This window comes from Lichenostomus cassidix, chromosome 2 (genome assembly GCF_008360975.1).
Source record: "Lichenostomus cassidix isolate B80296 chromosome 2, HeHo_3.0, whole genome shotgun sequence".
Taxonomy (NCBI): Eukaryota; Metazoa; Chordata; class Aves; order Passeriformes; family Meliphagidae; genus Lichenostomus; species Lichenostomus cassidix.
The window spans coordinates 120,757,281-120,772,820 of record NC_139482.1 but is presented as its reverse complement, the minus strand read 5'-3'; the positions used below and the strand labels follow the sequence as shown (position 1 = coordinate 120,772,820).

At 36.5% G+C, this 15,540-nt stretch overlaps 1 protein-coding gene across 2 annotated transcripts in view; it reads right to left on the bottom strand.

Annotated features, from left to right (window-relative positions):
- CRISPLD1 (cysteine rich secretory protein LCCL domain containing 1) overlaps positions 1-15,540 on the bottom strand; it is a 39,111-nt gene that overhangs the window by 11,590 nt on the left and 11,981 nt on the right. For both annotated transcript variants that reach the window (XM_085053067.1, XM_085053068.1), the window contains 8 exons: positions 6,141-6,259; positions 5,873-6,005; positions 4,324-4,439; positions 3,316-3,416; positions 2,039-2,218; positions 1,886-1,946; positions 1,694-1,760; positions 952-1,082 (listed from right to left, as the gene is read on the bottom strand). In XM_085053067.1, the coding sequence (XP_084909193.1) occupies positions 952-1,082; positions 1,694-1,760; positions 1,886-1,946; positions 2,039-2,218; positions 3,316-3,416; positions 4,324-4,439; positions 5,873-6,005; positions 6,141-6,259 (908 nt within the window). The remainder of the gene's footprint in view (positions 1-951; positions 1,083-1,693; positions 1,761-1,885; positions 1,947-2,038; positions 2,219-3,315; positions 3,417-4,323; positions 4,440-5,872; positions 6,006-6,140; positions 6,260-15,540) is intronic.

Here is a 15,540-nt window from a genome sequence, read left to right as displayed (position 1 = left end):
TCTGGGTTTTTCAGCTCAATATTACCCCTATGTGCTGCACACATACCACCATTACACATATACTAACAACAGACAGAAACAAGGACAGCAATGTACAGCTCTGAAGAATACATTTTGATATGGTGAAGTGTAAATTGCACATAATAATAATATCTTCAATTCAAATATACTGACGTTTTTCTATCATTGGATAATTATATATGAAAAAGCCAAGCATTCTCCACTTCTACGTGTTGCTTTTCTGGGTTTTCCCTTAGCATGTCTACAAGCATTTGGAGCTGTTTTCACATCCCAGTCTTAGGGAAAGCCTTCCCTCAACAGTGCAGTACACCTTCAAATGAAGTTTCCACAGGATGGAATACTATTCCATCACTGGCCACTGCAGAAAGTGTGCAAAATATTTGTGCAAAATGCCATATGTAAATTGTGGAACTGTGATGAAATTACTGAACATACAGGAAGAGGTGTATTTCCTTCTTGGTTCATATGCACACTACAAGAGGGTCCTTTACAAACACAAACTTGTAGTATTATTGCTTTGTTAACTGTCATAGATTGCTCTGTCTGTCCGTGTTTAAAACAGGTAAAACAATTTGCCAGTATATACTAATTTTTGACAAGAAATATATATTCTTACCAATTAATTAACTGAATACTCTTAATATTAACTACATTTAGTTAATAAATTTAACTACAACTGAACTAACTGCCCAAGTGAACTAACCTTCTTTCACGTTATTATTGTGCTAATTTTCTGTCCACCATTAAGCACTGACTAAAGTCAGAATGGATACAATACCTCCACATCCACGTGACTTTTTACAGCATTTTCATATTCTTTATCACAAAAAGTATAGCAAAGTGTTGTTAAAAATATGGTGTATTTTGTATGAAGTAAAAATAAACAAGTGAAAACCTTTTCATACTTTTCAATTTTAAGAAAAAACTTACCCAATTGACTGAACGCCATTTCTGTAAGACTTGATAAAGTAATTTTTCCTCCCTTGCCTAGTGACATCAACCCAACCACCTTCATTGTCTAGGATGCCATAATGTATGGCAGCTTTACAAATACTGGATTGCTGAAAAACAGAGCAGGAAAAGCAGATCTATGTCATACAAAACCCAGGTTTTAATTATAATGTGTCATTAAAAACTTGGTAAGAGTCTATTATGTTTGACTTGGTCTATGTAGGTATTATTTCAAACAAAGAAACCACCACTTTGGCTTACTCAGAGATAAATTATTCTCATTTGCAGTATACTTTTTCATAGTCACTGTAATTTCCTATACTGTTTTCTAGTTCTAATGAGTAAATTATATACTCTCAACTAATGTTAAGGTTACACAAGCAGGCCCATCTTACTGAAACAATTTATACAAGTATACCCACAAAGTGCTGTACTTCTCCTTTAGCCACACCTTCACATATTTACACACAAATATGTGGACACAAAAATTCTACTTCTGTGTATGTGTAAGCATGAAGTGCATTTGCACAGTACATACAGAATAACAGATGCAAATTTAGGTCATCTGATGCTGTCTTAAACATTTGGTGTAAGCTTTTACTTTTGGTGAACACTGACATCCTCAAAATCCATTCTTAATATTATTTTAACTAGTATGCCAATAGAAAAGACATTTCATTAAACACTCTACTGGTACAAAATCTAATTTAAAATTATTTACCATTTCATAATGTACACTTCCAATAACTTTGGCTTTGCTATCCAAACATCCAGCAGGACATTCATACCTAAGAGAATTAAATACAACTTGGTCTTAAATCCTGGGATTACAAAAAGGGAAAATATTCCAGCTCATGTACAAATATAGCCTTTCAGAAAAATCTCAAAATGACAACTGTAAAATTTACCATACCTATTGCAAGTCGTTCCTTTGCACTGATCTCTTAGCCTTACTTCACATGAAACAATCTGAGCTAAAACAAGCAAAAAGCAAATTCACTGCAATGAATTTGATACTAGATAATTCAATTTTGTTGACCGCTTGCAAATCAGGTAAATTCCTTACACATTTGCTGCGTGCTTATCACTTCATTTTTCTCACTGTCATCAGTGCCCGTGGAGGCTGAAGGTTGATGTGTTCTTGGCCGGCTTTGAACAGTTGCATCCTGGGCTTTGGATCGCTGACGTTCAATCTCATTGGTTTCCTCTTCTGGTTCATGAGGAGAATAAGGTCTTTCTGAATCCTCTGTTTCAGAAAATGGGCAAAAAAAATAATATCAGAAAAAAAAAGTTACTGTGGAATGTAAATCCCTTACCATGTTCTCATAAAATCGTGGACAAATGAAAGCAAGAAAGCAAATAAAACCTTCCACTGCTTCATAAGATGGAGAACTCAAGATTAATAAAACACCTCAAGCATGTTTGTGATAGTGAGCAAAGATAAACTTTTTTCCCGGCACTTGTAGCACAATTAAAGTATGAAAGTGCTCTTGATACTCCTCTTTTAGTATCTTCATGCCATCAGAAAACTAATGGAACAAAGACAATCTCTGTTTCACAGGGGTAGAGTTTTACCAAGTTCATAGATAACATGCAATTAAAGAAGCTCATTTCATAGTAACATATACCTGAAAATGAGGCACTTCCACTCATACACAGTGAAAATAATTATGAAACACTCATAACTTAATCTACACTTCTTAGACAAGAGCCATACGGAAGGTATTTGGCCTCACACACAGCTTTCATACGGTCCATACGAAATCTCAAAAGTTATTAACAAAAATTATTAAATTAGTTGTTCACAGAGTAGAACAAAAAGTAGCAGCTTCATAATACGCTGTTTCAATGTTATAATATATGAATAGCATTCCAAAAATTGTCAGATGTTAATAATCATCCTGCTGACATTAATGTCATCCAGCTGACATTTTCTTTAATTACTAATGTCTTCTAGCTTTTGTTCTTGATTTCTCACACACCACATGACTATGTCAGTGAGATGTTTCCCTATAAACAAATGACTGCATAGACTTCCACTGTAATTACAGAAAATCGTATAAAGAGCACACAGTGACATTCTCCATCTTTGTGTACTAAAACCCCTGAATCAGCACCTATCAGCAGGAGTTCAGTGTACACCATTCCCCCTGGTGAGACTCAGCCTCACATATCACAAGTAGATGTTCCCATTCATTGTAGTAAATTAGGGCCCTAACTGGTTTTTGGGCACACACAAGATATATTTTATTCCATTATGTTAAAGCACAATGAGGAAAGAAATCAAAAGAAAGGCAACATTTCTATTCCCGTTTACAGTTGGACCAATGAAAGAGTACATACCTCTGTAACAAAGATTTTCTCTACAACCTCCTCCAAAACTAGGGGGACATGCAGAACAGGGGCGGCCAGGTTTATAGGGAGCATGACCCCACCAGTTACCCCTTTACAAAATCAGAAAAAGAAAACAGCAAAAAATGCCTTAAACAACGAACACACTAAGATATTAACATTAAACAGCGTTTAATATGTCAACAAATAAATGATGAAAACCAGGAGGCACATAGACCCTAACATTGTTCTCATACTCCCAAGTAACAAGCGATAGGATGAGAGGAAACAGCCTAAGGTTGCACTACAGGAGGTTTAGATTGGATATCAGGATGCATTTTTTCACTGAAAGGGTTGCCAAGCACTGGAACAGGCTGCCCAAGGAAGTGGTGGAGGCATCATCCCTGGAGGTATTTAGAAGATGGGTAGATAGGGCACTCAGGGACATGGTTTAGTGGTGGACTTGCCAGTGTGAGGTTACTGGCTGAAGTCAATGATCTTAAGGGTCTTTTCATAACCAAATGATTCTATGATTCTACACCAAATACACAGGATTTAGTTGAAAAGTCCATGAAGAAAAAAAAAATTATAGAACTGACATAAATTGCTGTAAGATCATTTCAGACTGGCATAGCACCATGAGATTAAATTCCTCCACTTCATGAGAACAGGCTCCACTCTCCTAGATGGAATATCCTATAAAATTTCATCTTAGCCATGGGCTTCTTGTTACACATTCCTTTAAGTCACAGTGGGGAGATACATTTATTTTTAAAAAAAAAATCACACTACAATAAAGACTTCCAATGCTGTATATGTACTAAAACACAGGCCAGAAAACTAAAGCATCAGAAAACTCACAAGAGTATTTGTGCAGCCGAAGGCTGTTGGGGAACAATGCTCTATTTTGTAACAGTACAAAAAGCAGAAAATCCAGACTGATTTCCTTGCAGATTATTTCCTGGACTATTATAAAATACCTTGCCCTCTCAAGATATTTTTGGGTGTCAATCTACTTACTTAGGAGAATAATTGCATACAAGGTAGACTGCTTTTGGCCAAATCTGCCCCCAGATGTTCATGTTATGACACAAATTTATTGCACAACCAATTCTGCTACTTGTAGCCCAAACAACCTATGGAAAAGAAAAGAGAAAATCATGTGAAAACCAAAGTTTTTTAACTTAAAATCAAAAATATCTCCAATACACAAAACTCAAATCACCAAAGTGATGTATTCCCCTCTGTTACAAATGGCCTGAAGTGACCTAATTGCAAGCGTCAAAAGGACATTTAGTTACACCCTAATTAAAGTGAAAAGCTTTACCTTGGCAGAAAAGATACGGCTCTCATTTTATACAAATGCTCTAAGCATATATTTGAAAGTATAAAGAGTTGCAGCAAAAGAGTTACAAAACATATGAATAATTGGTTCTTGGAATTACAATTAATAGAAAATTGTCAGTTAGAAGTTATGATGGAGTTCTCAGTACAGCCTAAAGACCCAGACAGGTTTGGATTCTTTGGACTGAGACAATAGCTATTTTTCAGTTGTAAAAGGAAGTAACAAAGGGTAAAACCATTCACAAAACATTCATACACTGAATAGACCCAAGTCATGGATTTTAAATGAATATGCTTTCATGTCACTGCACTCTAAGGTAGCTGCTCTTCTTTATTCACCTTTCATTGCAGATCTCAAAAATAATCAGAATGACAAGTCTGGAATGTTCAAATGAGACAAATATGACAGGTGTTGAAAATGTCTTCATTCAAAGTAAGCCAAATCTGTAGATCCAGCAGGATTTAAGAGTTGAAAGACATAAGTATTATGAAGAACCAGTACCACAAAAAAACTGTATATGTTTATTGATCTTGCATGTAATAGTAAATGTAATTATAGGTATTTTTAGAGAAATGGTAAATAAGAACATGGAGGTAACTCTATTTTAAAATTAGATACAATTGTAAATTATTTTAGTAAACAGAAAATAAGTGTTTAAAAATTAATAATTTTTGAGTTTATCAATATTATATTGAAAATTTTATGTGGACCATAGCGTAATTTGAAGATCACATATTTCCCATTCACTGAAAATATGAATTGTACCTCTCTACAAAAATTCAGGTTAGATACACATATTTCAGAAGTATGAAAGAAATTTTAAAATTTTGCTGATGTTAAAACAAGATCTTAAAAGCTACTGTTTGATCTAAGGAATTCACCTAAGAAAGCTTTTTTTTTTTTTTTTTTTAAATGAGCTCTTTTTTCAGCACTTTGTGTAAAGGACTATCCAGATTATGCAAAGTGCACTGAGCAGTAACACTCAGTTTAACACTGGGGTTTGTAAGCTTTTTCCTCAATACTGTTCATATTTATGAGGATGAAATCTACAGGCTTGTGTGACAACCCTGCTTGTAACTATGGAGTTTAAATAAACCCTTTTGGAGCTTTTGTGCTTTGGTATGTACTGCAAGTGTAGTGTGCTCCAAGTGTCAGACAACAACCTAAATGCAAGTCTCTGCCACTCTTTTCCACAGCTGATCAAAATCAAGCACACCTACGTACCTGTGTGTAATGTGTACAAACAGGACCAGAGCATCTGTATGGACAGTATGGGTTGCATTCATGAGGATAGGGATATGTGAAATCTCTCACTTCATCATACCATGCTTGGACATGAAATGTTGGAGGTCTGTACCTATGAAAGCCAGTAGCAGCAGTGTATTAGATCATTCATTCTGACAGCTTCTATCATTTTTCCTTCAAGTGACAACCAAATTTTGTTAGATTTTAAAAAATCTCATATACTGCATAAAACAGTATCTTGAATTACCTTCCCCAGTGTGCCCCCAGATTCTGTCCAATTGATGGAAGAAGGCTTGCTGGTCCATGCTCCCATAGACAGGTTTCAGCCCACGACTCAGCAGATCTCTCCAGTTCTGTGTCCCATGTCTGAAATTTGAAAGAAAAGAAAAGGAAATCTTCTTAGAAATATTTGGTGTGTATCTTGTTCTCTAAAACAAACAAACAAAAAGATTCTTCACTTTTTGAATTTTTGAAGTTTCTGTTACTGAGTCAGAATACTGAAAAGTAAGACTTGAAAATTGTATGCTGCATTTGTGTTACGTAAAAAAGAAAAATGTTTTCACCAAGAGAAAAAAAGGTTTAATCCCTTCACAGCATTCCCTTTGAAAACCATGTGCAGCCATGCTGCAGTGAATAAAACACAAATATGAAACTGAAAGGCTTAGTTCAACTTTTCAAGCTAAATTAAGTGCATTTTTTCTGTCTTGTGAGATTTCTTTTTAGTAATGGGCATTTTTCTTAGCCAAAAGGGTATTATCCAACCTGCTTTCAAACAGGGCTTTATTTCCTCTGAACTAATAGTTTATGTGAAATGAATGCAATTTCCTCTGCCTTTTCTATAATCAGCTTTTGTTGAAATAATACACAATTCAAACACAAATTATGAAAACTAGAGTTAGGTTGCCGTTCATTGATTTTATGGCTAGGTTGGCAAGAAAAGAGACAGTCATGATAGTAAGGGGCATGCTTAGAATGAGTCAGAGAAAGAGATTATTAATTATAGTTTATCCCTAACTTTTATTAGTTAAGGGAGGTGGAAGAACAGGCTTGCAGCTGAAAGGCAAATTCAAGTTTCTTCCTTTCAGAAGCATACTAAGACGTACTCTTCTTGAAAAAGTCATACCATACTGTGTATGTATAGTTTTCACTGCACTAAGCTTGGGTTTGCTCAAAGTTGTCCACCCCTCTTGTGCAAAGTATCCATACTACTGCTTGACTTTTGGAATTCCCTGATAGCTGCAGAAATAGTTTCCAGATACCTGAATCTATAATACCAACACTCAGATTAGGAAACTGGGATATTTCCAAGAACTAAAAACATCGTGATAGAACCTCAAGTATTTCATCAGAAGTTCAGACTAAGTTTCATAAAGTGAGACTACGCTATCTAAATAACAGTAATTCAATATTTCCAGATCCAAATTCCCATGCAGACACTGGAGATCTCATCTACTAATTTTTGGCTTAGATGAAAGGTAGAAAACTCCTTAACACAGCCAAAGATTATACAAATATAACAGACAGATTCCACATGCTAAAATCTATTTTTCTATTGATTTTGACATGCAGTTTTCAAATTATTAATCAGATAACTCATTAAAAACAAGCATGTCCTTGGTTATGCAAGACCAAAATTATGCAAAGACTTTGTTATCAGTCAGTTTGATCCTAGAATATCTGTTCTTGCTTCTCTTCAGAAGTCTCTGTGTATTGGATTGCATTGTGTCTGTTATTACTAATATCATCAGCTAGAAAAAAGTTACAGGGTATATTTTGACTCCCAAAATACAACATTTATTTTGACAGAAATACTCAAACAGTATAATAATGACAGAATAAATCTTTTAACCCACCTATGGATACACAGACCACCGATTTTAGAAAACAGTATGAATTTTCAGTTCACCCGCCTGGGCCATTATATATCCACATATATACTTTGTTCTTATAGGCTGTAGTAAAGTTGCTTCATCTTCTACCACAAAAGCACAAGACCATTATATTTTAAAACAAAAGATACAGTTTGTATTTGTTGTATATATTGTATGACATTAAGTCACCTCAAAATCTTATAATATGTAGATTTAGCTCTTAGTTTGAACAGGTCATAAAGTTAACACATTTCCCAAATAATTACTATTAAGAATGATTTTGCCAACTGGACTATGAAATATTAACTGTAATTTACAAAGTGTAAATACTAAGTGTATATACAAAGTGTAATTTACTCTAAATTACACTTACAAAAGAGTAAAATTTTGGCACGTGCTCATTTTTAGAACTTCCTATCTCCAAGGCTAGATACAATTTCTTATAGTTCTTTTGAGCTTCCGATATTCTCTTGTAAAGCATTCCCCCACATTTTCAACTCTTAAAACAGCAGTCATGGTTAAAGGAATTGTACTGTTCTATTTTTCTCACCACACAAGTTTAAAAATATTTTATGCAGGTATTTTAACCGAAATAATGATACTTTTTTTTAAAGATTAGAGCTAGACAATCAATAGTAGCTGCTTGAAGCAACTCTTCCACCTTGTGAAGTATCACATTTAACATTTTCTTTAAAGAGTGATGAAAGCTATGCATGACAAAACCATCCAGAACTCTGCAAGAACAGCTTTTTGATGAAAAACTGAAATTCATCATTAATCCTCTCGACAGATGAATACCCACACACCAAGTACTGCTGAAATTGGATATGGTTTTCAAAAAAAGTTCCATCTTCTTTAACTGTTTCACTGCCTTCATCCACAACATAAAATATTGTCTTGACTCCCTTTACCTTGCTTGCCTAGCCAGAGACATGCATACTTCCCACTTTCTAGGCTACAGTCTTAGCTGCAGCAAAGGAATATTCATGTCTGAGCAGATCATCTTCACCTCTTCACAGGATGCACAGTGCAGGAGACAACACCAGCAATGAGGAGCCTGGGGTGTGTGGATGTTTTTGTCCATTGTACTGCCATGCAAGACTCCAAGATTAGGTTTATATGTGCGAAGTTATTTCATGTAGGAATCTGCTCTTATTATTTAAGGGAAAGAGGTCATAGCTTCAGGTTCATCATGATGCAATCACCCTGATTCTTACGTTATAGGTCTTGAATCTGTCCAATTGATGTTTTCCAGGGGTTTTATTTACAATTTATGGTGAGGTAAGCCTCATTATAACACACTTTCCTTGAAGCAGTTTCATTTATGATTACCAAGACATAACTTAATTTCTCTCTCATTTTAATCACTTAAGTATTATTTTGAGGTGTGATGGAGTAAATATCAAAAGTGTTACATATTCAGATGTAAAAAAATCAGTCAAATGTAAATTGCACTACAGGAAAAGACCTTACTTAAATGCAGCATTTATTGTTCAATGGGCTCATTTTCTCATCAAAGCCACCACTTCCCGAAATGTCTTTAACAGAAGTCAAAATTAAAAAAAACAACAACTCCACTGAGGAACATCAATTTTATAAAACATTCAGGAAGAATGTCCAAATGGCCAGTTCCAAAGAACTTCCTAGAGATTTAAGTCACTTTTTTGATTACCAGAGACTACAAAGAAAAAGTGGTAATAAACCACCACTAACCTCCTACAGCCAGTAGCGGAAAAAGAGACAGAAGTGATTTGCAGTCATAGTTGTGTCTCCAAGGCCTACCAGGATAGAAGCTGTAAAACACAAATCCAAATCATTGTAGAAATGAAAAGGTTTCTCAATCTCCAGGATCGCTCTAATGGCTTTTAATAAAAAGAGGGAAACTTGAATATCAAGGACCATTTTCTCCAGGGTCAAGAGTGATGCATCCTGATAAGCAAGAAATCAAGAAATAGCCTGTGCTATCAGGCAAAGGGGGCAAGAGACCTGTGTGGACAAATAAAGAACTTCTGTCATTACCCAAGTGTAGCTAGGAAATACACAGGAGATGGAAGGGTAAGGCCACTTGGAAGGAGTATAGAAAGGTTGTCAGAGTCAGTAGAAATGAGAGAAGGAAGGCCAAGGCTCATCAGGAATTAGATCTGGCCAAGTAGGACAAGGACAAAACAAAGGGCTTGTTCAAATACATCAATAACAAAAGGAAAACAAAGGATAGTGTGGGCCTGTGACCAAATGGAGAGGGGATCCTGGTAACAGAGGACACAGAGAAGGCAATTACTGAACACCTTCTTTGCATTGGATTTCACTGACAAGACAAGCCCTCTGATCGAGGAGAGTAGGGTAAAGGAATCTGGGAAAGAAGACTTTGTCTTGGTCAAGGTGGCTTGGGTCAGAGAACACCTAGCCAAACTTGACATCCACATGTCTATGGGCCCTAACAGTATGCATCCACCTGAGGACACCATAGTGAGGCTGCTCACAATCCCATTTGAAAGGCTGTGGAGATCAGAGTAGTGCCAGAGGACTGAATGAAAGCTAATGTCACCCCAGTCTTCAAAAAGGGCAAGAATGAGGACCCAGGAAACTACCAGACAGTCAGCCTCACCTCAATCCATTGAAAGGCAATGGAGCATCTCACTCTGGAGGCCATCTCTACCAAAATGAAAGACAATATGATCAGGAGTAGACTCATGGATTCACTGAAGGTAAACCATGCTTGACCAACCCGATTTTCTTCTGCGATGAACCAACTACATGGCTGGATGAGATGAGAGCAGTGGATACTGTCTGCCTTGACTTCAGCAAGGTTCTTGACACTGTCTCACACATGTTCATAGGCAAACCCAGGAAGTGTGGACCAGATGAGTGAACAGTGAGTTGGGTTGAGACCTGGCTGAACAGCAGATATCAGAAGGTCGTAATCAGTGGCACAGGGTCTGGTTAGAGGACTGTTCTAGTGGCATCCTCCAAGGCTCCATACTGGGGCAATTATTTACTTATCCATCAGTGACTTGGATGAAGGGTGCCTCCTCAGGAGGTTCACTGATGACACAAAGTTGGGAGGAGTGGCTGATACCCCAGAGAGCTGTGCAGCCCTTCAGAAGGACCTGGACAGAGTGGAGAGATGGTCATAGGTGAACCATCTGACATTCAACAAAGGTAAATGCAGGGTCCTGCACCTGAGGAATAATAACCCCAGGCATGAGGGCACCAAGAGACTGGAGCCAGGCTCTTCTTGGTGGTGTCAGGCAACAGGACAAGAGACAAAGAGCAGAAACTAATGTATGGGTGTGGCTAGCACAGGTCTTTCCCATGAGAATTCCTTTTGTGTTTTATAAATAAAGATAAAGTTTGGATGTTATTAAAAACAGTGTCCCAAGATTTGGACAGTTCAGGCCTGGCCAATCTGGCCTAGGGGGAGGTTTCTGACTGACCAATCTGGGTGACTTTTGAAAACTCTATATATATGATGAAATCAAAACAATAAAGGTCCTTTTCCTTCTTGCCACTGAGAACTGGGTTCCTTTCTCTGCTAGCGGCTCAACAGTGACATATGGGAAGTTCCATCTAAATATGAGGAAGAAATTCTTTATGGTGTGGGTGACTGAGCACTGGAACAGATTGCCCAGAGAGGTTACAGAGTCTCCCTCACTAGAGATATTCAAGAACCATTGGGATGCAATCCTGTGTCATGTGCTCTGGGATTGCCCTGCTTGAGCAGAGAGGTTGGACCAGACGACCCACTGTGATCCCTTCCAACCTTAACACTTCTGTGATTCTATAACCAGTATCCTAATCCCTGATGCAACCACTTGGAAAACTTTATTTTAAATTTATATCTGACTACTCCAGTAATGCAAAAATTATACGCAAGTGCTAATAACATTACAAACAAGTAGGAAATTTCTGAAAACAAAATAAAAACTTGTACAAGAAATCTGTACGATTGCAATGCCATATCACAGCTTACTCAGAGAAAATTAGCTTAAAGGTATTTTAAAGGCCAGTTCTACAGTTACATATAGTTGAAATTTAAAGAATTCAAAAGATTTTCTACTGATTTATCAACATGCCTAATCATTGCTTCAGATATGGGATCAAGAACAGGAAGGAGAGGCTTTACACATTTGATATCACTTGAATTTTGTCCTTCTCTTTCAGCAGTTAAAATAAGAGATTCAAATTTCTCTCCTAAATTAATTATTCTAATTGAAGTTAAATGAAGAAAAACTGTATCTTAATTTTAAGGATTAAAATACTGTTTTAAAGTTTTTTCACATCAATCCTGTCAGATTAGCTTTAAATACAACGCATTTTGCTCAGATAGCAAGCCAAATTGAACAAACACATAAAATAATCTGCGTAAGCATTTAAAACACACCTATTTACTGGAATATGAATTTTATTCTTGTGCTTTTAATAGCACTCCCTTGTTTCACTTTCATTAAGGCAAGCTTTTGGCTTCAAACAATGAAAGCATCTCCATATACAAAGAAAGATAAACACCTAAATTTTCATGTTCGTTCAGATCAAGTTATACAATGAAGAACTTCAAATTAATACAAAACTAACTAGTGGTATTTAAAATGCCAAGATGTTTGGCATTTTAAAAGAAGCCAGTAGAAAAATGGAAGAAAATGAAGAGTCACAGCAACATCTTTATTTTACATCCTACCAGAAGTAAGCGTTTCTCATATTTTAACAACAATGTAATTAGTGATGTTAAAGTCTGGCTACTGAAATATATACTGAGCTGACCTGAATTAATCTTTAAGCTTAATTCAAAACATTCTTCCACAATACTCAGCAGCAGTTGGTATTTTACATATTTAAACTAAGGGCACTTTTAAAACAACTCTTATCCAAATGATACAAATGATAAAGGTGAAATCTCCACATAGTTATAGGCAAGGATCCTTTTGTTTGATAAAGGATGAATTAAATCTTTAAACATCATTACTTAAAAAAACCCACGAAACTTCTTTTCATAAAAGACTATAATTTTTTGAAATGCTGGTATGCAGAGCACCTGACTTCTGATCCACTAGTTCCCTCATCCATGCTCTGACCTGACCAGGTTTCCATGACTTTGTTCTATCAGATTTCATTGGTAAATACAGGATACTGAAGGGAGCAGAAGATGAAAGTGCAACAAGACAGCTGATTCCCAGGTCTCACAAGCACTTTGACGGGGATTTGTTTGGTACTACATGCAAGGTAATTCAACTTGTTTATCAAGAAAAAGTATAGCTCACATTGTCGGAAAACTACATGAGGTCTACCTTTTGGATAAGGGTAGACACAGGCAGACATTGAAAATATCACTAACTGCACAGCAGTATAAACCTCCTTGAAACTACTCCTTTTGTTTTGCAGAACACTGCTAGAGTAGCAACAAATGTAAAAAGAGTTGTCAGAATGTCCTAAATTGAAAAATGTCCTTCCACTTTCCAAATATTGCATTTTTCCACTTCCAAGAGACAATCCCTCAGTGATGCTAATTATAAAGACCAAAAGATGTTTCTTTCTGTCTCTGTAGTAGGTAAGTACAAAGGGTTTTTCTCTTCTTGTCCATCAGTGATCTTGATCTCAAAGTGGTCCTAGCTACCAAGCTATGTACCTCTCTTTCCCTCCTCTCATGTAAATCAAGTTCACAACTTCATCTGGCTTGAGAAACACATGTACTTTTCTGCTTTATACAAAAGAGGGCAAGACAAACGCATATCAATGCAGGAAAAGTCTAAAAAAATGGTATACATGCTGTAACATTTTGTGCTTCTCAAACTCCAGTGCCAATTTCTTTCATGATGCTATAGAATAAAGAGTTATCATGACAAATACAGCTTTCTGGCTCATAAACTACATTTTCCCTGAGTAAAATTTTCAAGACAGCCTTTGCTTCAGTGCTTTCTAACCATCTGCATGCATAAATAATTGTTCACCAAAGCTACATGAAATAATATGTGATCACCCACTGAAATGGGAAATTTCAATCTGTGAAAACTTGACCCCATTATCTTACCTCTTTAAATATCAAGGGACATCTTTCTCTGTAGAAAGTTATTGGCATAACTACTTCCCTTTTATTCCTTTACACTCCTGTGTGACAGAAATGGTCTACATTAACTTTTTATGTGTCATTCCTGGGAAGCATGTTTTCCCATGGTATAATTCATCCACACACAAAACCTCTCCGTTCAATGCTCAATACTGCTCTTGACTTGATTTCATCATCTACTCTGAAGAGCCTACTACTGACAACATGGCATGGTCTATACTTCAGATGCTTGTGCTATCCCAAGCATTGTACCTACACAGTAAAACTCCTATTTATTTCAAACTTATATTTGAGACACTGTGTACAGCAGGAACATTTGACTAAACTCAACAGACTCTGCAAGTATCTATTTTATAGTAAGAGAAGAAAACTTTTTGCCCTACATACTTCAGCCTCATGATCTCACAAAGGCTATATACATATATTTCTAGTATCTTCCTGTTCCAGCTTTATAAAACAACTTTCATACCATCTGAGTATCATGATTATTAATGCTACTTCTGCTGCATTTCTTAAGAGTTGACACAGAGCTACTATCTAAAATATTCTCTTTCATGATGCCCACACTCAGAAAATGAACACGATCATTTGGACTGAGTTACAGTCCCACCCATTCATGACTGAATTCAAAGTGGATTATTTTTTCAGTTTTTTTTTTTTTTTTTTAGATCAGGAACATGCTTTCAAAATTAAAATCCTGATCACTCCAAATTCCTGGGTTACAACAGAGCACTCTTGGAGTAAAAACCAGATTCTTTCCAGATAAAATGGGAGGAGTTGTGCTCCAGAAGTACACTTTGCAGTTGTTCATGGGTATTCAGTCCACACAGAAAGACCCAGCATAAAATAACCCCCCTGAACTGCAGTTAGCATGAATGTCAGGTTCTCAGCAACAATTTTTTGCTCTTCAAATCTGTTCCCATGGCACCACACCACTTGCCAACACAGGCATTCTTTTCATCAGTACCCTGTTAAAAACCTAGGTCACCATCAAAGACACACAGATATGGCACTATAAGCATTTCACAAATGTTCTCATACACTACCCTGGCTGAAGCTAAAATCCAGCCAGGCAGGTTCAGCTGAATGGCAGCAGCAGTTACTGCCTCCAGCTGCCAACTCTTCTTCTACCCCAGGAGATTGCACCACATTTTCCAGCAGGGATGCTGCAGACAATATGGATCTTCTGACTGCTTCTGGTTTACCAGATATCACATTAAAACAAACCACAACTAAAACCAGTTTACCTTCACAGACTGGACTACAAATTTTGGTATTTAACCTCTGTCAACATGGGGTTCAAGTACTGTGTAGACCTAAACCAATGTTCTGCTTATTGGAGGAGCTGCTGTTTCAGTGAGGCTACCACAGCTTAAATAAAAATTCGTCAACATACAAACAAATTACATGGGATGGGATTAACCTCCCCTGAATTTACACAACCTCAAAGCAGATACCTACATCTAAACTAATTATCTTAATTACTTCTGCAGTTACATAGACAAATAAGCATCTATAGAGGAAGATAATTTTAGTTACCCACTTTTAATTGAGATAAACTGTGTGTTGGAGATTCTCATTTTTCTCTACTAATTATAAAGGAGATTGGCTTAAACACAGACATCTACACCACAGACAACAAAAGCTTTGTGAGATGAATTCCACCATTTGTGTTGTGTGAGTGTTAAATCCAAAGTGTACATTCTCATCCAAGCCAC